This window comes from Ptiloglossa arizonensis, chromosome 13, assembly GCF_051014685.1.
Source record: "Ptiloglossa arizonensis isolate GNS036 chromosome 13, iyPtiAriz1_principal, whole genome shotgun sequence".
Classification (NCBI taxonomy): Eukaryota; Metazoa; Arthropoda; class Insecta; order Hymenoptera; family Colletidae; genus Ptiloglossa; species Ptiloglossa arizonensis.
The window spans coordinates 13,346,369-13,373,052 of record NC_135060.1 but is presented as its reverse complement, the minus strand read 5'-3'; the positions used below and the strand labels follow the sequence as shown (position 1 = coordinate 13,373,052).

Below are 26,684 nucleotides of genomic sequence, written 5' to 3'. Positions count from 1 at the left end.
CTTTAAGAAATCGGAATAATATCCGTTCCACTCTCGCTGCTGTCTTCCGAGTTTAATTTCTTCGCGAACCATCGAACGTTTAACGGACACTTGACAATGCAAGAGAACCAGAGAAAAAGGACGAGTCGACATCGCGCAACGAAACCGACGCTTATTGATTTTTCTGCAATTTCAAAACCGATGTACACGTCAATTATGTAAACGACCTTTCTTCCTCCCTACGCGATACTCGAAGCTTTTTCACCTGTCCAACGTTCGACCTTTGGACGATGCTCACCGAGCGTTTTTCGATCGAAAAGAAAACAATCTACCATTCGTCGAACCAATAATGGAACCGATCTACGAAGCAGTTGAAAAATACGTAAACAGAACGCGAACCCAGCAACGAGACCACTCTAATTTAGAAACTGTTTTATACGGCGAAAAGAGGTATTCAGTAGCAGAACGCGGTACAGGTAGCGAAGCATTCCGTGCGCACGATACATTCGTCGAAAGTATTCGACACCGAAAGGGTTAATTAGGAGAGCATCGAATCCAATTCGATTCTCGATAACTAGAATCTTGAAATAGACGAGAAATTATTATGTATCCCGTGGAGGATCCACCGAAAGATTTTCATCCACGATTCGATGCTCTTCTACTTTCTGCCCCCTTTTATAACTCGATCTCGGCGTACGGTACATCGTTTCAGATTTACTTTCCGAGGTTAGATTCATTAACAAATACGTACACCGTTGCACCTCGCACATTACATCACGAACGATACTCCATAGTCGCTTTTCCTCCCCATTATTTTATTCGTCGTTCACGTTACGAGTATTTTCTGGTACTTAATTTTAATTCTAGTTTTCGGAGTTATTGACAAATACATGCTGGATCGTTCGGTGAGTTTCGTTGCTTTTTCCAGTGTAAAAAAATACTACGACACTTCAACGTTCGAACAACCGTAAATATACGAACGAGTCGACGAATCTACGCGAAACTTTGCACGTGTTCATCGAACGGTAGTACCGTCTTTAGAAAAATAAAACGACAAACCTGATAGTTTCATTTCTTATCGAACGACGAAACTCATCGAGCAACCTATTGCATCGTTGCTCCTTGTACACTACGTCGTAAACGATACTGTGGTCGCTTTTTCTCATTATTTTTCGTTTCTCGTTCCATTCCAAGTATTTTCTTTCGCGATGAACGCGTACCTATGGCCAGGAAGGATATTATCGTGGTTAATATCGTTTCTCGATCCGAAGAAACGACCGAAACGTTGAATCGGTTCAACTGCTCGCCTCGTTTCGGGTCTTTCCTTTCTCCGTCGCGATCTTTTTGGACGACTGGTATCCTCGACGACAACTGTGTTTTGTTCTTTATCGTAGTTTCTCGTCCGCAGTTTTAAAGAAATCGTTGAAATGTTTGCCGCGCAATTAGTCGATCAAGCTGCCGAGTGTAACCGAGTAATTACGGCTCTGTGTTTCGCGTTTCCTTCTTTCCCATTTCGCTTTCGACTCGAACGTTTCGAATGGCAATTCACCTAGAGTGCCCTGTTGCTCCCTCGCCTCTCCTCTCGTCCCACCATTGAAATTAGAACGCGCAGTGACATTAATAACCCCGATTTCATCGCGTGAATTCGAAACGGAAAGATATTCTCAGCGTTGACCGACTTCTGGACCGTGAACTTTCTGGGAAAATAGAAATGCAAAGGCGAGTGTACTCGTAACGATGTCGAGCAAGGTATAAAGGGTAACTAGAATGAGACACAACAGGGCGGAAAACTTATCAAGTAAACGGTAACCGGAGGCTGAGTTTCGATCATCCGCGCTGTACAACCGTGTATGCATTTCCTTTGGAAGACACGGGAGGGAATGTTTAATTTCAGTTCGCGTTTAGCGACACCTTTACGGCACTTAATTCGCAGTCGCAACGAGAAGTGTATTTGACTCTTTGCGACTTTGCATTTATTCTGTCGTAACGGACCGCCAACCGTAATACTTTGGAATCGAAAACGATTTCGAAATATCGTGAAAGTAATATAATTTTTTGCCCAAGTACGGTCTAAAAAATAATACAAAGATAATAATTTTGTACTTTACCCTTTTTTGCATATTTCGAGATTGCCGTTCGTATCGTTCCTGTCTTAATAAAATATACATTCCTTCGTTTGAAGTTGGAACTGTGACGTTACGAGAATCGAGTTCAAAGTATGCACAATTAATGGATGAGAAGACGGTACACGAATAAGGGGAACCGTGAACGGACAATGGTCGAGTCAAAGTATACGATCTCGACCGAAATAACCAAATTGACGAACAACGTTGAAACTCGCGAACGTTGTCGTTAATTCGAATGTATTTTATAATTGTAATCGTACTCCGCGAGGCAACCCGACGACGATTATATTTGATCGTTCGAGTTCGAGTTGTCTCCGTCAGCAACGATCTAACGCGACCTTATCTTTTTGTTTCAGGTAAGTTCAGCACACGTTAGTACCTGGAGAACGGAGCAGCGTACAACAGGTCTCGTGGTGCGGTAAGGGAGTAATTAACGCGATAGAGTCTGTAAAGATCCGGCCGAATCGCGGTAGTCTCCGACGATCCGCGTAAACAGGTACAAAAGAAGGAAAAAAAAGTCGGACAAAAGTCGGTTACAAGCGACCAAGGCACTTGCGAGGGCGGTTCGTGTAACGTTGTTACGTTCGCGGAGCGCGCGAAAAGTCGTTAACGACGATTTAAGCTCGGCACGGAATAATGGATCGCACGGGCTGTTCTATTTAACGATATCCAGGTAATACCGTACTGGCAGCCGTGTTGCTGTACGGTCTTTGCTATAAATAAAAAAATCCAATTTTCTTCCACTTTGCTTCTTAAGAACCATCTGGTGTACAGTCTGTGAAAGCAGTAATAGATTTCTTTGCTTCTGCTCCGCCGCGCGTATAAGGTGTCGGATGAAATATAGAGTGAAAGTAAAACGAAATAAGTGCGCGAACAACAACCGAACAGGGGAGTCGATCGAAGGAACGTGAAATTGGTTTGCCCTTCTCCGGTGAATGGATCGATTGTTGTTCGTGATCGAAAGATTCATCAACGCGGAGTTAATTGTTTCCTTTTTTTTTTTATACGCAGACGTGTAACTCCGAGAGACGAAGATAAACCGTAACGTGCACGCCGATCGCGCGGGGGAAACGAAACGAAAACGTTCGCGTCGTTTTGCAAACCGAGAGCATCGTTTACGGACGTTCGTTTTTTATCATTTTTACGAGCAGATCGAGTTTCCTGGGATAATTTTCAACGAATACCGTTTGCGATACTTCCTCGATAAAACGACGCCAATCGGGCTCGTTCGCGTCGTTGTATCGAGGAAGTGCAACGATTTTAATTCGAGCTTCGATTTATCTTATCTCGATCTGCGATTCAGCGTAGTATGCAACACCCCGCAAGGTGATCGTTGGACCGTTACGTGTTGAGAACGATTTGTAACTGAGAATGACAATGCTAATGAACGTTGAATCGCTCATTTTTTCGCAATATTTTGACGAGAATATTATCGGTGGACCGATCAGGTTTTACCAGTGCAAATAGTCCGACGCGAACTCGTTCGATCTACAATTGAATGTTACTCGAATCGTTTCCGAAAAATCTCAATTACGCATGATTAAACGTAATCCGCGCAAGATCGTTTTTGAATTTATATTTATCGTATCTTCGTTACAAAATTGTTGAACCTGTGCCCGCAGGCAACGTACATACGCGTTACTTTGTAAAATACGCAATATACCCGCGAAGCGTATATCGGTTATTTTGTAAATTTTAACTAAGAAAATCATTGCGATGAACAAAAAATTTAAACTTTTACTATACGTCGATACGAATAGAAATTTAAAACGAACTACGAACACGATCTACGCGATATTCATTTATTCTTACCCAACTCGTACAAATTAGGATACAGAGAATTATTCCTAAAGAATATTTACCATCGGATTAGACAGTTTTCGCATTGCGCGAAAGCATTGTCTCGGTTGGTTCGGAGCAACACTGGCGCGATATTTAAATGGCGCCGGGTCAGAGTGTTGAAATTCGTAAGAAATCATCGAAGCGCGGCCAACGTTGCGATTTTCTCACGTATAGAACGAGGAACGGCGGTTTCGGGGGAATCCCCGTCGGTCGTTAATTACGTTGTGCCACAATTTCGAAACAATATTTCTCACGGAAATATCTTCCCTTCGTTCTCTCGCTCCGTTCGATGACTCCGTTAGCTTCAATTTGTAAAACCTTCGTCCGTGTCCGTGGAATTTCGTAGATTTTACCGCAACATTGACATTTCGCTAATTATTTCGATGTTACGGCGTTCCACGATGAATTTCGATGCGCGGTCCGGTTCGGCCGCGTCCTCAATTATAGCTGCTTATGATTTTCGATTTTGATAACGAGGTGGCAGGACGAGGCGGCTGCGAAGAGAGTGGGCTCGCCGAGGGGGGGAGGGGACGAGGAGAACTGGATTTTAATGTCGAAACTTCGAGAGTTCGTAATAAACGTTTGAAAGGACCCTCTGACAAACGGGAACACGTTCTACTCCGTTGATGAGTGTGTTCCACGCGCGATCGTTATCTCTTGCAAAGTGGTAACGTTTTGTTTTTAAATTTTTCCCAATTACAACTGCCGCGCTTTTCGAGCGTGCTCGACAGTTCGTCGAGTTTTAACGACCCGGCATGGAAAATTAACTTCGTTATTATTATCACGAACTTCGCTCTACCACCGCCACGTGTTACTTACTTTACTGTTTCAAGACTACACCGCTTCACCCACCCCCTCGTCGACGATGAGATAAATTGTTTACGATTCGATCGATCGTTCGTGTCGACCATTCGGAATATATTTCGCGCTCGATACTTCGTTTTTAATTGCGAAATATTTCCTACGCTCCGCGGAAACGTCGATGGACGGACTGTTCGAAGAAATTGGAGCATCCACCGAAACGACTTTGTTGTTCGGCGAGGTAACCGCTAAATAGTTTGAGGACTCTTGCGCCGTGTACAGGGTGATACTGGAAACTCGAACTTCTTTCCGAGTAAACGCAGAGAAGATTTGCGCGATAAAAGTTAAGTAAACTAACGTACGTTCCATCTGTGATACAATATTATTCATAACCGTGGTAGTATGGACGCGTCACGCGTCTGTACCGTTCGATTCGATCATTTTGTTAAAATGCAATCCTATGCGTCCGTCTACGAAACTGATTTCTCCTCGTTGCTCCTCCACGTGGCTCGAGAAATATTATTTTTCGAGAGGTTTTGTATTTTATTTCAAAAAATTGTCTATTCTCGTTCTCCGGAAGAGATACTGTAATTATGGTAACATCGTGTTCGAATCTAGTTGCGAGAGACGCGGTAATGTCGTTTGTAAAAATAGAAAATAAAACGGGACCCGTTTATCCCTTTTTACAAATTTGATTTTAGACTCGGGGCTGGTAAACGAACCTCCGTGTTTAACTGCATCGTGCAGTTTCGAGAGTGCGGCTCGTTAGGGCGGTATAATTTTTCGTTTACGACTGCTGTAAGTCGCGAATTGGAGAACACAACAAATAGTTTTCAATAAGGAAGTTTCCTTGTAGGGGTGCAGGTGCGCGGAACTTCTGCGGCAGAAGTTTAAGACACCGAGGGAATAAAACTTCCGGGGAGTTTTTAAAACAGTTCCGTGCTTTCCAACGCTTAAAGGCCGCGCAGCTCGAATTCTCTTTTTTTCCTTTTCCCCTTATTTTCATCTACAGGCGAACGAAGTCGTCCGTCCGACACGATCGACATAATCCCGTGTAATTTTGCATGTTTCGTCCGAGCGACGTTTTCGCTAAATCGGATAAACGCGAGCTCGATAATTCGCGAGAGAAAATGAAAACAAAAATAAAAGTAACCTTTTTCGTGTTGAACGACCGGTTGGTTAATCCTTGCGAAACCGCCTTGTTCGTCAGTTGTCTCGAAATTGTGGGCAAAAATTTTCGCGACCAAAGTTACATTCGTGTAAAAATAAAAATGGCGATTTTAAAGAAAAGGTCGCGAATCATCGTCGATTCGTCCTCGAAACGATAAAACCGCTACGACCGATTCACCAATAGTTGCCACTTACTCGATGCAGTGGTTTTTTAAAAATATTCTCGATTCCGAGGTGGTTCTATCGACGAAATTTAAGGAGAATTCGAATATTCGATAGAACTAACTTTTACAGGGAATTTAGGAAAATTTGAAATTGGTTGTATTTAAAACTAAGTACATTTGAGTTTATGGGAACCGATATAATAATTTTCGATTTTCGAAGAACTTTTTCGTCCCTTAAATTTAAAACTGTATATTTAAAACTAAGTACATTCAAGTTTATGAGACTGGATCTCGTCAATTTTTGAAACGACCTGTTTCAATTTTCGAGAGGCTACGTTGCCACTTACGTTTCAAATTAGATATATTTAAACTTCGTAAAATCGTATTTGAAGTTTACCACGATGAAACTTGCTGTTTCTTAAAATTATATTTCTCAATTTTTAAACGAGTTATATTCGAACTTGGATACGAATTAAAGAAGAAAAAAAAGCCCTCCTCGAACTTCTCGTGTTCCACGATACCACACCTTGACGGAAAATCAGCGCCATTTGGATACTCGTCCTTCGCAAACTTATATTTCGACCTAAAAATCGAGTATTTCGTGCTGTAACACCCGACAACGAAATAATGGAAATCTGGCGATGTTTCCCTTTTTTAAAATAATACGAGCTACGTTCGAGGTACGATGGACATTTTTCCAACAATCGCGGGAAATTCTCGCGGGGAACGATCTTTCGCGGCAGCTAGTTCGAATTCTCCGCAGAAGGTGAATGAAATTAAAGTTAACACGGAGTGGAAAGCGGGTAAAAGGTGCGGCTATTTGTCCCCGAGGTCAATAGGAACGAGAGCTTTGGCGCGTTCCGATGCCATCTAGATATTCCAATACCGTCGTCCGAAATAAAATAATGACGAAATCGCATTCAGCACTTTCTTGCTCCGCTCTCTACGTGCTGGCAATATCTGCCCGGCTGGCTGGCTAACTTATGTTGTTTGAAAATTCCACGGATAGTGCTTTCGCTGGTACCTACATTCCTATTATGTCTCCCACGTGATTTTCTCTTTGAGGGTGCACCGTAACGCGCGCGATTTTACCACTTCGCCTCGTTTCATCGTCGAACGTGAGATTGTATCCTCGTTCGGGATAAGGGGATCGAAGGCTGCTCGGTTACGAGCGATTTTAATTCGATGAAAAACTTATTTCGTCCGATTTCGTGCGGTGCTTTGCAGAATATAGGAAAACGAAACACATGCGCGTGCGCGCCCGCGTGCGAGAAAGACCACGTAGTCTCCGTTATTTATCTCGATGAAACTATTTCCAAGTACGATACGAGTTTCTGCTCCGAGGCGGAATAGCATCGCGCGAAATGACGCTTCTCGATTAAACTTTAACGCTGTTTTCATCGATCTACTGCGATCACTTATCGACATCAAAGAAAGAAGCGATACGCTTCCCCGCGGAGACAGTAGAAAATGTGAAAACGTATACACGGTGAACGTTACGAAAAATACGACTTGTCTCGTATTTTTATACTTAACGAATAGGATTTTTTTATTACGGTCGATACGCTGACAAAATTACAATTTTTTCAATCGCTTTCAATTTATCCACTATTGTCCGTTTTCGTACTCGAGGTTGTTCGCAGGTTGAAAATTGCAAAATGAACAATGTGCGAAACATCCAATTTTATCGCTTTCGACGATCGTCCGAAGTGTGTTCGTTGTAATACCAAGTATCAATAAGTAATTTTGATCGGTTTACCGACGATAATGGTAATACGGTTGGACAAACCACGTTATTCCCTCGATATATGTATACATGCGACAAAGTTCGTTCGTAACAAACATCGTGCCGATCGTTTGGATATAAAACGGTACATTTTTATCGGATGGTAAAAAATGTCATCTTACGTCTTAAAACTTACGCTGCAAAATGGGTATATTATTTTTAAACCGGTATTACGTTGGGTTCTCAGAAAAGTGAAGTTTCATCCTGGAAAATTCGTCGCGTTGGAACAATATTTCCGGTACTTGTACAAATGACAAGGTTCTCTACCTTTTAGAAATACGGCTCGGAATTTTCGCGATCGAACTACAGGGTCTCCAAGTATTTGCACGTCATGTTACAAGGAAATTCTTCTCATCTGTAAGTCTGATTTTAATGAAAATTTATGTGCATTTAGAGCGTAATAGTGTATACACAGAGAAATTGTTTTGTCCACAGGAAATTTCTTTAAGAAGGTAAAATCAAGTCTCAAAGGTTTCAATGTTTTTTCTTATTTTTTAAAGCACTTTTCCTGTGACTTTTTTGCAACGGAACGACAGAACACTTACAACTGAACATTTTTCACGCGAAAAGTTTTATTCTATTTCGCACCATTACGGTGTATTTGAAAAATCAAAGAGAAAATGGCATCGTAAAGACTGCTTGTAGGCGATTTCAGACGAATTGAAGAGCTTGCAATGACTTTCATTTTTTTTATAACTTTGTAACCGTGTAAGATACAACGAAAAATTTTCTTGCAAGAAGTGTACAGTTTTTAATGCTCTATCGTTCAACTGTGAAAAAAGTCCCCTCCCACCCGAATTGTATTAAAACAGCGAAGCAATGTTGAATTTTCGGGTTTTAATTTTATCGTCTTGAGAACATTTTTTGTCGACAAAACGTTTAACTTTATATGCACACAAACTTTCATTAAAATCAGATTCGTAGGTTAGGTGAATTTCCACATAATGGACAAATACTTATTTGATCCACTGTTTTCGATCACGTTTTGGAACAACAACGAGACTTTCGTAACTGTTGCATATTTCGATCCGTGGAATTGAGAAATTGAATGCTACTTTCTGGCCTTGCCGTTAAATACGGTCTCGATCGATTAAACGTTGTACGCGAAATTCGAGCGAATTTTATATTATTGGCTAAACAAGGTTTCTCTTTTCACCGTCTGGCCCGTTCCGATAATTAGAGGTTTTCGACGTTGATCGAAGTGAATCGTGTATTTCTGTAATTTCCAACGCCATGTTGTCAATAGATTTCGCGAACAACGGGAATACTTTCCGCGTTAATTCATCGTACAACGAATAAAATTGAGTAATTCGCGAGTGATCTCGCACCGCCCGCTCGATAATGATGAACAAATAGAATTATACGTACCGTTGTACATCCGGCATTCGATTTATTATTTATTCGCATATTAATAATCGCGGCACGGAGCGGTTCGTCTACTTTTATTAAACAATTTTAATATCTGTGTAAACACGCGCCGCGATATATCATACGGTAATACTCTTATCGCGAACCGTGAAGTAGGGAGAATTGGATAGAAGAGGAACATTTTTCACTTCCCGAATGATATACCGTTCTGGCGCGAGGATATCCATCCTGGGACCTCTTATGCAGGGACAGTCTTCGAATTTTTCAAAATTATGAAATGCGATTTCGTTCGGCTTTCACCTATGGAAATTATTTTTAATCTCAACCGAAATGGTTGGTCCACGCGTCCAGGTACTTGGACGCGCGTTAATTTGCAATTCAATCGTTACGTCCTACTGCAATAGTTTTGCGCAAAAACGGAATAATTAATTATTAATCTATTCGCCCATTAATCATACGTATCGCACTCGAACGTGTTTATGCACTTTCTATTCGGTGAGATACACACACGTGTGTACGGGTTGTATCTCGAGGCGATCGACAAACTATTCCAACATGTTTGACGTGTCATTCTGGTTCAAAATTGTCAAACGTACTCTGGTTCTATTTCCATACGCTTCCGGGTTACGTCAAAAACAAGTTACAAGTAAAATCGCTGAATGAAACGAATATTTTCTTTCGTCCTATTTCATTTGTTATTTCTCATTACACTATTTCGTTTTTTTTCTTCTTTTCTTTGATCCATAAGTACCGTCCACATTGACAATTTGAAGATACAATCTTATTTCTTCTTGCAAATATTTCCTTTCGTTCCACTTCGTTTATTTGTTCTTTTTTATCGTTAAACTGTACTGCGTTTTCTTGGAAGCTGTATACCGTTTCGATTGATGACGTTCTCCTGAAAGCACGATCTTATTTCTTGCAAATAATGGTTACAAAACGTAGACCGAGGGAAACATGGAACTTCGTGGTTCGATTATCGAACAAAATTGACAACTTTGTTCTCGAAAGTACAATCTTATTTCTCGTTTCAAATATTTCCTTTCGTTCTATTTTATTTATTTGTTCTTTTTTATTATCGAACTCGCGTACGTTTTCTTGAAATCTATATACCGTTTAAATTGACGACATTCTCCTGAAAGCACGATCTTATTCCTTGCAAATAATCGTTGCAAAACGTAGACCGATGGGAACGTGGGACTTCGTGGTTCGGTTGTTGCAGCTAACATTGAATCATGATTATTCTATTCTTACCGTTGCAAAACCATTGCACTGGTACGGTACGATCGGTGCAGGCTGCATTTGACGAAACGTCGTGCACAATGAGTACAAGTGGAAAACTTAAAACGTTTGGAAGAAGGTGAGCTGAACGTCATCGACAGTCTGTATCGTCATCGCAAGCTGCAAATACTGCCATGCACACATTATTCTATCTAACATCCAACATTTATCTCGACAACGATGACAAATGTGTCTTAGTGTAATTTTTGCTTTCGAGTGACATAATTGAGACCTCTGGTCCGCTTGAAAACGATATAAGCGATTTTCATCTCGAGTTGAGACCAAGCATCGTGCGTAACGTTCGAAGGATACGCGTAACGGTGTGTCAACTGCAAAATAATAAATTTTATCTCTTTGAACATATTTTCACTGATGATCGATGAAGTTTCCACATTAGAAATAATCCTAAACACAATCTTGTTCGAACCTAACGTTATTAACAAAATTCAAATCATTCGTAGAATGAAAAATAATTTAGACAAGGTCATGTTTGTATCCATTTTTACTGAAAAAAACGTCGTCAATTCTCTAAAAATATCAACGCAAAGAAAGATATAACAATTTTAATTTTCCACGCTACGTAAACAATGGTAGAAATAATTTTGTTACTCGAATCCGGGGTAAAAATTGTCACTCGAAAGCGGGCGACAATTTATGTAAAATAATTAGTTCAATTAGACAGTTCGCTAGTTGTATCGGTATTCACCGATATTAGATTTTGTTTCTGCACTCTCAATGGCGTCCTGTAACCTCTGAACAATTTTTAAAGTCTCGACACCCTCGTTCCTCAAGGCGAAAACAGTGGCTGTCCGAAACTTTATGGTGTCTTCGAGCGTTACTGAACTTCACCGGCATAAAATGTAACTGCGGTTACGAACAGTCGCGAGCAAACCGAAAAAGCACTAGTTGTAAACGGAAGCAAACATGTTAGAAACTTGCTTGGGTCAACTGTGATTCGGAATTGGGTATGCCGTCTCGTCAGCAGGAATTCTAAATTGTAGAACTTCGCAAACGCCCTTCGTAGTTTTCCAAGAATTCCTGAGTTCCTGATTTAACCATTAAGAAGTTGGAGCAAACCGCGGCCGCATCGTCCGGTTTTCTTTCAAAGCGTTCGTTCTGAATTTTCTTGCGTCGACATTTTATTTCGTTCTTATCATTCCGAGCCTAGTATCGAGATTCTTCGTTCAAAGTCCTTCGCTTGTTTCCATTTACCACAATTCCTTCCCGAATATCGAATTTATCAATACGTTATTTATAACGAGTAACTTTCCGTTTCGTTTTTCTTTTTTTTTTTGCTATTCGTTGAAAAATCCTCTTAAAATGGTTAAACGAAGCGGAGCTCGCATCGTTTATTCTTTTCTGTTTCGCATGGAAGTGAAACGGTCGTCGACAATGACAAAAATAACGGGAAAATAATTACTTCTGGTGTTGTTAAATAACAGCTTTTTCGCTTAACACTGCTCGCGTTCGCGTTCCGTCACTTTATATTCTGTGCACAATGCGCCACGGTAATAACAGATCGTTGAGATAACAACGTCTGACAATCGCTGTACTCGTGACATAGTAATTCTCGATGACAAGCACGAACTGACTATCGCGGGATAATAAGTGCATCTGAAATGGTCGGAAGATGAATGTTAGTCGCATGAGTCAGAGAAACGTGTAACAAAACGCGTACGAGGTATGCATGTGTGCATCTTACTCGGTCGGCATCGAGATTATGGGCGTTTCTTGAAAATTGTTTAACCGTTTTAACTCCAACTTCAAAGGATTCGATTATTAGTTACTGTTACACAACTGAACGCTTCGACGATCGATGAATGGAAAAACATCGATTCTCGGAAACGTATTACACATCCCGTTTCTCTTCTTTGCTTTTCAAACTAAGTATTTTTTTTCAATAACTCCTAAGCAAGGATATTTATTAACCGTACGAACGGACAAAAGAACAGCTTTGGAGAAGGAAACCATTTTGTATAGAATTCTAACCAAGAAGCAGGTAAAACAATTTCTCAGTTTAACGATCGAAACCGCAATTATTCTTCGAGGAAATAATTCTATTTATTCGGCAAGTGTAACGAGAAGAACAAGAAGAAATGAAAACACAGTTCTAGAAGACTGATGCTGAGAGTTAAGTGTGATCGTTTCGATCATTGAACTATAACGAAGAGAATGGTATCACTTTCTAATTGAAATATTTCGTTCAAGTTCTACGTGGATATTCCATTATCCGATTCTTCGTTATATAATTTTTCATTTCCTTGTAATGTTGTAATTTAACTCGAAAGTTGATTTACTTTTGTGCGTGCAGTTTTTTTTTTTGCGTGTAGCAACTTACACAATTGTTAACGAGAGCTTGTAAATTTCGAGTGCATCTTTTGCTACAGTTTTTAATTCTGTGCGAATTTTAACAAGTAGGCGTTTGAAGTATTTTGATATCTAAATGCATATAGCTGCTTGAAAAGTGACTCGAAAGAAGCGAACCGAATCGAAAAATTTAAATGCTCGAACCTTATCTGTTGTTAATATTAATTCTTACGAAACGGTAGATCGTGCTATATATTACTATAGCTTAAATAAGGAGCAATAAACGCTAAATTACCAAATCTGCGCAATGAAACACCTCTTGTATTAATAGATTTCATTGGATTTTATATATTTGGGTATTGTTAAATGTAAAAGTGTATTAAAATTTTCTTATACCTTATACTTACACGTTACATATATCGTATCTGTACATAGCAAGTGTGCGGTAATTAATACTTACATTATGGAATAGTAAAGTGTGTTGGAAGTTTGTTGTTTGAAGTTGGAATTTTAAACGGCTAGAAGAACATTTAACTCTTCGAAAATATAACGATGTCGATGCTAAAAGTTTAACAATCGTCCTTGCTTGCCGTACGACGAAAAATCAAGATGATTTCAAAGACGAGATGCATCGATGTTTCCCGAAGAAATGCATCACTGATTAAATTTAACGATGCACGTAACAACGATAACTACACTTGAAAGAGAAAAGAAGAATTTAGCTAGAATTTTAAATGAATTGACAAAAAGTTCCGAACGGGCAAAAAGAACGAAGAAAGCACTTTCCTGTAGTTGGAAAGAACCAGTTTTATTCTCACTCTGTAAAGTCGTTTCTCTTTTACGATAACAATTTAAGTAAAAGGGCGGTATTTAAATATTATATTGGACAGCAAACGAAGAAATCACGATGTATGTACAAAATACGACGTTCTTCGTAAACGAAGGAAAAATTGCTGACCATCTGGAGTCACAGTAGCGGAAATAAGTGCACAAGTTTCGTTGCAAAATTTATCATAGCACACGGTGGGGGGAGTTATATCGGTATAAATAGAAATTATTAACGGTATGATTTTTAGAATCGATAGAGACGTAATTAAAACTGAAATAATTTCTAGACTACGACTTCGATGCAAATAGTATACAAGTAGAACGAGTATAAGTAATACGAGAAATGTTCGTTTCGAAAAATGTGAAATACCCATGTCTCCTGCGATCTATCACATTTTCGTACATGGGTAACAAATACTCGAACATTGTATTTTGCCCATTGCGACGATTATATAGAAATTTGTAAACCGTGTAGTACTCTTTACTGTAATCTTTAAACTTCGATAATGTGCGCTACAATTTTGAAAACCTCGATACTTTGCACCACAATTTGAAACCGCAGAAATTTTCGCTACAATTTTTAAACCGCAGAAACTTGCGCTACAAATATTTAAACCGTAAATACTATCTTTAAGCACTTAATACGAAGTACATTGAAAAAGTTACAATTGAATAGGATTTTCTCCCTGGATTTTGCCGAAAGGTCTCCTTTATCGAGGTGGTCCGCGAGAAACGTTGCACCGACAGGCCCATAAATCGCGCATCGCGTAATATTTATATTCATTCCCGTTGATGATGCGTTCTCCATCATCGTCGGTCGTTTCGTAACGGGATATAACCGCAATTCGTCTGTCCATCTCGGTTAATAAAACTTAAGCGTACGAGCGAATCGTTCTCTAAAGCGAGTCGCAATATTTTTCGCGAGGCGATAGCTTTTGTTCACCCGAGCGGCTCTCGTCTCGTTTTCGCTTCTGGCATTCGAAACGATCGAGATATCCTGCGGCTTTCGGTCATGTCAACCTTCCGAGGGCGCCCCATTGTCCTGCACCTTTCAGCCTTGGAAATGAAGTAATGGAAGCGCGCCTTGAACTCCCTTTCCATCGCAGCACGACGCTCGTTTTAATCTTTTTTTCCTCAACCTCCCCTCCCTACCTCCCTCTCCTCCTGTTCCTTGCTCCTTCTCCCTGTGCCCGTCCTTCTCGCCTGCCCCTTTTCTTTTCCCTCCGCAATTACATCGGTTCGAGCAACCGCATTAGAACCGCCATTACTTTAGCCTCATAACTTCGTATCGCGTGATACCGCGAACGGTGTAACGTTCCCGTTTCATATGTTCTCGTCTATTAGATGTCTCGGGGAGAGTACGAATTTTTAACGTTCAATGCCACGGTGGTCACCGGTGACCGACGCACACTGCTTCGAAACGTGGCCAAAATTTGGACAAAACGATAGAACATCGATACGAGAGCGCCGATTTACACCGACAATTGCTACCTGAATGTTTTCGAGGTCGCTGACCACAAATCTGAAATCAAAATTGCTGAAAACAAAACGGAAGACTCGGTTCGTTGAATGCATATTTTAAATAATTGTCATATTTTTCTAATTAAAGTCTATTCACTTTTCGGAAATTTCTATTTCGCTGAAAACAATAACAAAATTGTTCAGTTAATGTCTGTTACATATTTCATTTCGATGTATACGATCAAAGAAAACTATCGGTGAAACGTATTACTATTTTTACAAATTAATTTACGAGTACCGTTAGTTGTCCATTTTGATAATTGTCCACGAATATTGTAAGCAATGACATCGTTAATAATTGAATAATTTTAAAAAGAAACTCGAAACAAGTAGATGTTGCATTTAAATTTTATTTAATAACGGATTATTGTACGATCAATCGCGAATAAAATAATTTTGATACGAACTTTGGACTTTGTTTCTACGTAACGATTTATAGACATTGCGTATTTGTTTACGATTAATATTTTGAAATAAATATTAGGAATAGAATGTGCCTTTTGTACGTAAAAGATGCAAGTAACGATAGAAGCGGAGAGTGTAAGAATCATTTTCATTCGAGTAACAACCTTTCAAGCGACGATAGTGGGGACTTTTAATTCCGTTGTACGTACCGTATATTTTAAACGTTTACAAGAAACAAACTCTGATACTTGTGAACTTTTAAATAATGTCGCAGTCGTTAGCGACGCTGTGAAATAACAAGTACAACAACGAATTATCGAGTATTTCTACTTTTCACGGTACAGTTCGAACAGTCGTTAGTGACGCTGTGAAATAACAAGTACAACAACGAATTATCGAATATTTCTACTTTTTACGCTACAGCTCGAACAAATACGTGTCGAGGACATCTTTAAGTCGACGTGTTAACGCTCATTACGAACCGATTCGTTCGCACGATGACGTTTCGTTTTAAGATTTGGACGTTGTTCGCGCCAATGAGAAATTCACCGAACAGGAAATTCAACGAAGTGACAATTGCTATTAATAGTAACTCGAGAAATATTTATTTTGAAAAGCTAAAACCGGACGTCGAAACAGACATGGAACTTTCTTAATGGGTTACGTTTGAACAGATTAAATGGAACTTTTTTTTACAAAAGTTCTCGCATTATGAATTCCAACGAGAACGGTTAGATAAAAGTTCCTGGAAATAAGAATTTTAGTTCAGGGACAATTTACGAGGAGTAAAAATATAAATTCTTTCGTGACAGGAAAAAAGTTTCTGATCTGTGCACTTTCAAATTGAAGGAAATATTGAACATTACTCGTCGATTTATTACGGTAACGAACATAAATATACCGTAATAATATATTTTATATTATTGCGAAAAGTGTATAAAAATGAGTAAAATAAAAAATGAAGTTTCACAAACAACCGTTTTCGTGAAACTACCTCGCTAAAAAGTAAATACAATTATGCAAATTTTAAAATACTTGTTACACAATAACGGTTTTTAAATAGTTTCCGGTAGTTTCTAATCGTAAGAATATTTTCTGTATAAAAATACCGAGAAAACAGTGCGATACTTTTTTAAGAAACGGTACAAGCTCTGACTAAATTAAGAAAAGAAAAATTGACCATTTCTTTCGATCTCCGACTGTAATCCAAGGTTTTATTTGACATACCTACTCTTTCTTTCTCGAGAAAAATACTTGCTCTACTTTGTCAGCTGTCTTACTACTGTATAGCAAATCTGACTTTCAACTGCTTAGGAAACCAGAATTACACCGGTTATTCTTAACGGTAGACATTTGACAAATTATTTCTCTGTTTGCTACATTGACCAGTTGCAGTAACATTCGTAGCACTTAATTTAACGATAACATTCCGTTTGATTTACGTTCTCGTGACGAGGAGTAACCATTTTGATAACTAAGCAAAATTCTATACAAATTGAACACAAATGCTTGTACACGATTCACTGTTAAATATTCGAATTAAATTTCGGTACAGTGTATGTTCTTTATTAGATGACTCGGAGAGAACAATTTTTCGAAATTTATTAATACCCGATTTATTTTCATTTCGTTCGAAGAGTTTAACGCTTTTACGATCGGCGAAAAATTTGATCGATATTATCGTTACGTTGCGCAACGTGTTTTAAACAAATTCGAAAAACTAATTGGGTCTGCAAACTTAAAATGGTTTGTAAAATAATAACCGAAATAATAACCTGTATCGAATGAAAAACAATTTAAATTTAGTCGCCGCAATCGTTTTTAGTCAAATGATTGTGATTTTAATATTTCTTTTTTTTTATCTTCGATATATACAAAAATAATAAATAGTAATATCTGCTATAGAGCGAGAGGTCGTAAGTAATGAAATTTACCATCGAAAGTTAAAAGTATATAAAAGTGATGAAATAATATTCTCGGTTCTTAAGAATAAAATTCTGTACATTGTAAACATTGTAGCGTAATTTGTGTTTCACGAGCAAGGTCGAAACGACGACTATGATGCATTTAAATTGTTTTGCAAAATAGTTGCACGGGAAACCCGCGAGAACATAGTTGACAATTTCGAGATTAAATTTCTAAAGTGTAATTAGTTTTCCGGAATTAGTTAACAATTCGATGTTACATCCAAATGTAAATGATTGTGCCGATGTTATCGTTATTACCGACTAAATTTATCAATGTCTGCGCTCGTTACACTACGAAGAGATTTCCAGTCCGCTTCGGGCAGCTTTCACCACTTTGCTTCGTTCTTCGTTATACCAACGATAATTATTTTAATACGTCGCGCGAAAACGAGAATGCACTATCGTGTGTTTGCACGGGAACAAAATATCGCGCGTGTCTTTTTATTCATTAACGTAACAATTTTACTGCGGAGTTAACTGTACAATGTGCAATAATATCGTGCTGTATTATTTTTCATTTAATTATCTTCGTAACTTTGGATTCATCGTCCTGTTTCATATTTTTTGAGGATAAGTTTATTCACCTTTGAACCGTACTTATTTTTTCTTTTATATTTTTCTTTTTCTTCCTCGATATTTCGTTTCGCGTACAATCGTGGTGCGATACAGAATTATTATTTCACTGTCATTTTTACATTCGTTTCGAGGTTAGGTTAAATAGCTGCCGTTAGATGCACTTCACCTTTCGCTCAATTACATAGATGCTTTGTGTTATCTATGTTTTCTTCCAATTTGTGCGATAATTCACAACTTAGAGACGCTATTAAATGTTGCGATTCCTATACAAAGGAACGTTAGACCGTTAGAATCGTGAGAAACGATTCAAGCTAATCGCTACCTACAGTGCATATATTTATATAAATAATATAAATATTACGAATACAATGTAACCTACCTCCTAAGAACCTCCCGTATTCGAATTTCAACATAATAACGATTAATACCTCCAGTTATGATAAAAAAAGCTGATAGTGTCAAATAGCAGAAAAGAAAAAATACTCTTAAAATACATTTTCATTGCTATGGTCGTCTAGTCGTCTATCTTGTCACTGAGGACCTTTTCACAAGTATCTCAATTTCATAACTCAATACGCTTAACTTTCATCTACCTGTCTCTAAAATTGTCACAGCTCGGTTCAAGTCTCCGATAACGCAAGAGATATCATATAATTTCCATAGTTTGGATAATGATCGTTGAAAAAACCATTGTCCCTCTCGATAAGGTTTTTTTCATTTGTAACGCCTTGGGGGTATTTTCTTTTCCTCCCCTCCATCGTCATTGGCTACTCGAGTCGGAACAATCATATTAGAACCGTCTTTCCGCCGGCGACGTAGGTTTATATCGCGCGGCACTCGAACTTTCTCCAATGCTCGGCTGTCTTCCTCCGTCCCGTCCCCTGGCGGACACTTTTCGGTTCATCTGGTAACATGTTTTCCCGGCGCGGGCTTAGATATACAATAAAATTGTTCCTGGCGACTTCTTGATCTCTGGGCGAACGAGACGGCGGGGGTAGGGGTAAAAGGCTTTCTCGGAGATTTCGAGTGGTAATTTATTTCCGGCCGCGAGGACCGTCTGGAGTGTGTGGCGAAGCGCGACAAAAGAAAACTATCTTCCCGAGTTTCGTCGATGTGTGACGGTTTTCTCTGTCCTGAAGCAGTCGGTTTCATCCCTTTGCACACGGCGCGACGGTCGCCTTATTCGCTCCTTTTCCCGATCTTCCTCCCTTCCCGCTTTCGTTTCCTCGTCGGGGGGATTCTAAGGGACGCGAGCGTCCGGGACTTTGTCACCGCAAATTAGGATGAAAAATCAGTCAACAGTGCCGCCCGCGGTCCATTAAAACTCGTCCGGTTCGCTAGCTTTCAAGATACGCGGACGTGGACGAAAGTTATTCCTTTCTCTATCGAGCCGCCGGTTCTTTCGATTACACGGTATACCGTTTCTTCGTAGACAGTGTGCGATGAAATTTCGAGACTAGCCACCGCGGTACAGATTTCTGCTTACAAGGCGAAAAGTAGAGACGCCTTGAAATCGGGGTCGGTAGCGAATTCTCTTTCAAGCCCAGAACCGACCGCGCAGAGACTTGCGAAGAATGTGAATGGGAAATATTGCGAGGAAGCGAGGTAGAGGGAGAGCTAGTTTTTTATTACATAAACTGAAACTTCGAAGCAACATCGCACCTGTATACGAACGCTAATATGGAATAAAACTCGTATCTTCTCCCGATAAAAACGAATCCGAATCTGACTGTATTTTACGGTAGGACCGTTTACGTAATTCGAAATGTTTTATTTTAAACGGTAATTGAAAATAATTCGAACGAGGTAGCGTTTCGGCTCGTTTTTAACGGAAAAATCTCACCGATTCGTTGGTAACGCTCTCGCGAGTAAACGTTAACAAGTATACAAATTTCAAATCTCGTTAGAGGATAAAATTCGACGCGGCAACCGACAAAGAACTGTCTCGGTGGTCAGCCGGCTTTTGTCGGCACAATTGTCGGCTACTTGAGCGGACGTGTCCCTCGTGAAGGAAAAAAATTAAAAAAAAAGAAGTGGTAGGGTATCCCGTGCCTTGAATTCGGGGAAAAAATTTAACCTTTTAAGCGGTTATCGCTGTAGTTTCGGTGAAGAAGAAGAAGAAGAAGAAGAAGAAGAAGAAGAAGAAGAAGAAAAAGAAGAAGAAGAAGAAGAAAACGATTCGGTAACCGAGAGGGCCACGATTGTAACGCGACGAAACAACGAAAGCGACGACGATGCTCGCGAGATCTCTCCATTGTCACGTTCATTAATTATTAACATTCGAAACGCGCGTGTCGACCGGCGAGCAATTTATCGAGACAATGAACTAATTACTTTCTGCCATGCGATGACAATAGCAATGCCCCATTCGTTGTACATTAAGGGACGTATCTGGTCCATTGTACCGGAGCATAATAGATATTATGTCACGCGGGAAATGCCTCTGCGTCGTTTGTCGGGCAACCGTTTCAATGCTCTTTTCCCTGTAAATGCGAATTTCTTCTTCTCTTTGTCAAGGACGAACACAGCTGGCTGCATTTCTGTTTTTATAGTCGATATTACGAGGCTGTTCGATAAATAAAGAGCACACTGCTGGACAACTAGGAAAATATTTATTTTAAAAGCTGTCGGCCTGCTTTTCTTTCTTTCGCGAATAAAGCACTCGTGTCGTTTTATCGGGTTGTTTTATTCGCGGGTGGCAAATATCAGTTTTAGACGTTTAGAAGACCGGTGTCGCGTCGATCGTCTCGAATAGCGAATACGATAATTAATCGATCATTTCTGCTTTCGTTGAATCGTGCAATCGTGGTTATTACTTCGGTACGTGATCCAATGGCGGCAAGTTTTCCTTTCAATGTGCATTCTCGTAATGCGACAGTCATTCGAGTGACTGGCCAAAACTCGATACAAACGATAAGTGTTTCAATCTGGACAGTATTACGAGTTTAAATTCAAATTTAACGGAGTATTTTTTCGGTTTGCTTTCCTAGTTTTTGTAGATCTGTGCTTTTATTTATTGCACAACCTTTGTACTTTCAGATCAACCGTCTTTCCGTCGAGTTTTCGTGTGTTTCGAATCAAAAATGTCTAAATTTACATCAACGAGAACGCTAGTCTCATTTCGACGAAAGAAATTTATTTATCACTGTGCGTACAATTAGTTACACGACTCTACGTACATCTTTCTCGTGTAGTACGAAAAGGTAAAGGTGTACACGGCACAAAACGCGTCTCGCGACGCGAACAATGTTTTCTCACATTCCGATGTACCGAGTGATATTTTACGTACATTGTTGATAGTTTCTTACGAACGAAGTTAATAGAGGTCGAGCGGTAAAGCAGCAGTTACCGAACCCCGCCCTTTCACGGTGACGTAGCCAATTTCTTATGTATTCTTTTATTTTTCTTCTCCCTCTGTAAACTGTATTACCAAGATTTTACACTCTTTTACGATGCGATCAAGTCGAATAAAAAATAATCGGTAACGAATGAAACACGCGTCTTGATTTGTCATCGTATAATAATTTGTTCGCTAATAACACGCTATTACTGTCGTGCGCAAAGTATTTCTCGATTCAACCGACTGACAATTTAATACCAGATATACGATTATCGATACTCCCGTATTACAAATAATATCGCGAGCGGAGGTAATAAGTAAAACAGGTTTCTTGATTTACCATTGAACGTGATCATTTTTAAGTCCAATGAACGTTATTACCGTGTTTGCGACGTATTTCTCGCCTCGGTGTACCACCGATAGAATGTATCCGTACGCGATTTTCGAATTTTCTCGCATTGCCTAGAATATTGCGATTTATGAGTTGCAGACTCGTTCGTCCGACTTATTCGACGGGATGAACAACTTCCCGTACGTTAACAAACGCAAACGACAAACGAGATATTTCATCGTACGGTCGTACCTCGATATAAATTCTGGTCGCGATATTTCTCGGCTGCCTCCTTCGTTTCAGGACCAACAGGTACGGTCGCCGCGTCGTAAACGGCCCCCTAATCGTAAAATAGAGGCGGAAGTCTAATTTTTCTCTCGGTTCGGGAGGATGAATTTGTCGTCCAAGCGACCGTGTCTGCTCGACAAATACACTTACCTCTCGAAAGCTCTTTTAAATGAGAATTTTAACATCGGTGCGACATCCTCTGACGATCATCTTCCGCGACACCCAAGCCCGCGTTCTTCGCTCGTTTTCAACCTTCTTCGTCCTCTCTCTCTCTCTCTTTCTCTCTCTTTCTAGTGCTTCTGCCCTTCCTCACAGAAACGGCCATAAAGAGCGGTACACGCGAATACAAGTGCCAGAATTGACTCTGTAACGAGCGCTGTAATAACAAACGAACAACGACGTAAGTCAAACGAATGGCTCTTTTACGAGTTTCGTCGTTGAAGAGATAGCGCAGCGTGAAGAGCGAAACGGAAAGGGAAAGGGCACCGAGAAAATTGTGCGGAACGACGAACTGGCGGGGGAAAGGACGCGGAAGGTGTACGGTCACGTATTTCCCTTTCGTTGGTCGGATGTGCGAGGGGTGCAGCCGTTAAAAGGATATTTCGTACGAATTTTTCGTGCATTAAGAAAGCCGAGAATTCGATAAGAACGGTCGCCAACAAGACGACGTTCCTCCGAGGATGGTTATGGAGAATAAATGGTTCGTGGAACTGGACGGTATGTCTCTTCTTTCTTGTTTCGGCCAACTTTTGTCCGATAACGCGACCATTCGGACACGCTCCGGGGTTAGACAACGAGAAACACGAGAGTCCGGGATGATCGCGATACGAAGAATTTGGCAAATAAATTTCTCACGCAGACAGGAGTTGAAACGCGTGGAATACGTTTTTTCCCTTTCTGGCGCGACGAATTGTCGAAATTAGTGCGCATACGGTGCTGGGCTTTCAGGTTGTCGGTTAACCCCGCCGTTGAAGCTTTCGTTGTTTCTCAGGTTGTCGCACGGTTCTTAACACGTATTGTAACAGAGATGTTTTTCAAGGATATCGATGACATTATTTTTCATTAATATCTACGAGTTTACGTTGGTCGTATTTGGCAAATAATTATATCAAAAGATTTCATCAGCTACGATACTATTTACCGTAGTTATTTTAAAGCGTGTTGCGCCTGTACATGATTTTATAACGAAGTTTAAAAAGTCTCAAATCGTTCGAGTATTGAAATTTGTTTATTATGTGAGAAATAATCGAAAATTTTAAACGAATTTTCACCGTTGCATTAACTAGGTTCTTAAACGGAACGTTCGAAAGGGTCCATTGTTTCTACCGATTGACGTTTTCAATGATTTCGGAACCGCTAATTCGTTATTTGAAATTAATGGTTCGACAATTTTTGTGACAGATTTCGAGCCTGGACATTTCGAAACATTGTTTTCCGTAACTGAATGGATACAATATTTTCAACGATCGAGAAGGATCGATGCTTGCATTATCGAAATTAATCGATAAATCGTACGAGGATTCGGTAAAAATTACAATTGATCGTAATACAACTTGTTACGAATTTAAAACAAATTCTACGAGGAACAAATTATTAGATAGAATAATAGAATAAAAAATGTTTCGACGCGATAAAACAGAATCTTTGCGAGTGGCCCAAAATCGAAAAAGAAACCAATCACCTTTGGAAAATTTACGAGTGTAGCTACCGTTGCGTAAATGCTTTTCCAGAAATACTAATTTGTTGAAAATTGATAATTGCAAGAACGAAATATAAATTTTGCAGCAAGAACGAGCTACTTGTCAAGCTTTTCTCGGGGAGATGTTCGAGAAACAAAAAAATTTGTTTCGATTTTAAGGGAAGTGCGTTCAAAGTACAAACGTGTTTGTCAACTCGATAGAACTCGTTTGCTGCAGGATCATAATTGTGCGCGCACAAGAGTGACTATAGTCACCAGTCGCTGAGCGCTCGTTGCGTAGAACGACTATAGGCACTCGACGCTGAACGCTCATTATCTATGCAGAGTGACTATAGTCGGTCATCGTAAACTAAACGGTACACGTTATAATTTTGATGTCTATCTGCGTATTATAGTCTGTCGCAAAAGTCTACGTACACCCTATAAAGTGCAATATTATGGGTAGTATTAAATTGTAGCCTTGTTTGCGCAGCGACGTGATTCTAGCACCCCGTACTGCGCGAACGCTTTTTGTCTGGCCTCTGCCGTACCGGAATGGCGGATAATTTAGAAAGGTATTCTCAAAGTGTTGAACTTTGAAAGAAATGCAAGGAAGAATCAATTTCTCGACACCGTGAAAATAGCCTAATCGCTTAACGCGAAAACAATTTTTAAAAATTACAAAGTAACGAAACGAAATATTCAACCAGTGCACACGTTAGAAAGAATCGATGTATATAACTAGAATTTCTTACGAATGCTGTTGAATCGTCCGTTGTTAGATTCGTAGAATACTTGTATAGCACAAATTATAATTTAACGTCTACACGTTGCATTTGGGAGCTAATTTGTTATTCGTGCGTATCGTCGAAACGAATAAATCTTCGAACGTTCCAGAATCGCTTCGAACCCATACTCGATGGCTATAAAAGCGCAGAATTTCTTCGCGGTAAGGGTTTTCCACGTTTGTGGTAATTTTCTTATCGATTGATATTTTTCGCTCGAATTTCCTGCATCGGTACTCGGTAGATCGTAAAGGCTGCTAAACGGTTATCGAACAAAAAGCGTAGAAACGAAATTGTTGCTACGTGCTTGATTTATCCGAACAGGGTACCTGGGTGCTCGATTATCGACGAACGTAGAAAAACCGTTGTTGACGCAAGGATTAATTAAATTTGAACAGAGTCGTGTGTACCTTTTTGCCTAAAGAAATATCAAAGAGAGTAAAACTCTGCACGTAAATACACGCGTGCGAAATATCTATAAAAGCGTAATTGGGGGCACTCGTGCAAACGTGGAACTCGCTAAAACCTAAACCACGATGACAGCTTTGTAATCGATAGGTGTTACGTTGCAATTTTCCTTCGCTCTAAACAAAATAATTCCTTCTCGAAAAGATCGAACGGTTTAAAAATAAGATTACTCATTACCGAGAGAACTATCGAAGAAACTTTGTTCGATACATAAATAGACAGGTGAAAAATATCTGGAAGAACGTAATCGAGTGCACAACCGCGACTCCCTTCTTCGCGATCGATGAATATTACGAGGGTAGATGAACAGAAGGATTCGCGAACGATTAAGATTACTCGTTACCGAGAGAACTATCGGAGCAAACTTATTCGATAGATGAATAAACACGTGAAAAATATGTAGAAGAACGTAATCGAGGACGCAATCGCGATTCCCTTGAACGTAACCCTTCTTCGCGATCGGTAAATATTACGAGGGTAGATATCGGTTCGAAATTTCCTTCGAATGGTATTCTAATTCGTCCTCGAAGGTGGTTGGGCGTACGTAATCGCGGGTTGTTGGCACCGTTGTACGAATTCGATTCCCGGGGTCGAAACCCGGTGCCGGATTTTACGAGGAGGAGGACCGTTAACTCGCGGCTGAAACGCTGCGCGAAAATAACGGAATACAGTGCGGCCTTAAAACGTAACACCCACGAAGAACGACGGAGAACGACGGAGAACGACGGAGAACAAGATTTTACTCGGCCTTATCCGACAAATATCTCCGCAACGGCGCCGGTGCCGGCGTATGCAAAGTGCGGAGAGAAAATAACGGGAGGGCGTATCGGGTGCGGGGTTAACCCGGTCGAGTATAGGCGGAAGGTGGAGTCACGTAAGGGCGTTATTAAAAACGTGCTAGTAGGGTGGTAGTTTTCGAGGGCAATATGCGGCTGTTTGCTTCCGCGAGCCAACCATCCGGCCGGCGGTCTCCTCGTTCCACGTGGAGCCGAGACTTCTATGGCGGTGCCGGTAGGGGTATATTCCTAGAGGGTGGGGCAAGGGGCAAGAGAGGAGTACCAACACACCCCTCCCGCCCAACCGCGGTCTTCCTTCTGGCTGCTGTTGCCTCTCGAGAAGACCCTTCGGTCACCTTCCCCCTCTAATTCAACCCTCAACCACCAACCCCCAATCTCCAGCCGCCACTCGGTTATTACTGGTCGGTCTCCTGGGAAGACGTTATTATCCGTGCGGCTCCTTCGCGATGAGTTTCTCCGGGAAGCTGATTGACGGCGCGGAAAACTGCACCCGGAGAACGTCTTACGTATTGACTTCCCTCTCACCGCGACCGGTGTTATCTTATTACCCTACGGGAATGGGATCTCCGCTGTTTTCCGAAAATCGCGTTTACCGCGACTCCTCGTTCTTTCTTCCCAGCGCGATTCTTTTCACATTTTTACGTACCAACGTCGATCGCGATCCCCCCCTCCCAAGGGGAAAGACTCCCCCGTGAAACAGCTTTTCCAAGCGGCGAAGACTAGATTTTATTTCGCGTTAATTGGTTCATCCACGACTACGTTCATTCAATGGATACCAGTTCGAAATATAACTGTTACCGAAAGTTCTTGCGAACGTTCGAAAAAAACTCGTTACGGGGAAACGATTCGTGTGTTTCGTTTCGTAGTCTTTTTTCG

General features: G+C 40.4%; 1 protein-coding gene across 19 annotated transcripts in view; it reads left to right on the top strand.

The window, feature by feature from the left end:
- Positions 1–26,684, top strand: part of LOC143153680 (protein muscleblind) — a 648,624-nt gene that overhangs the window by 237,420 nt on the left and 384,520 nt on the right. Inside the window, exon 4 of one of the 19 annotated variants that reach the window (XM_076325120.1) lies at positions 2,462–2,874. The exons of the other annotated variants lie outside the window; for them this stretch is intronic. Within the exon in view, the coding sequence (XP_076181235.1) occupies positions 2,462–2,527 (66 nt within the window). The 3' untranslated portion in view covers positions 2,528–2,874. Of the gene's footprint in view, positions 1–2,461; positions 2,875–26,684 lie in introns of those variants that run through there. 19 annotated transcript variants of the gene reach the window in all.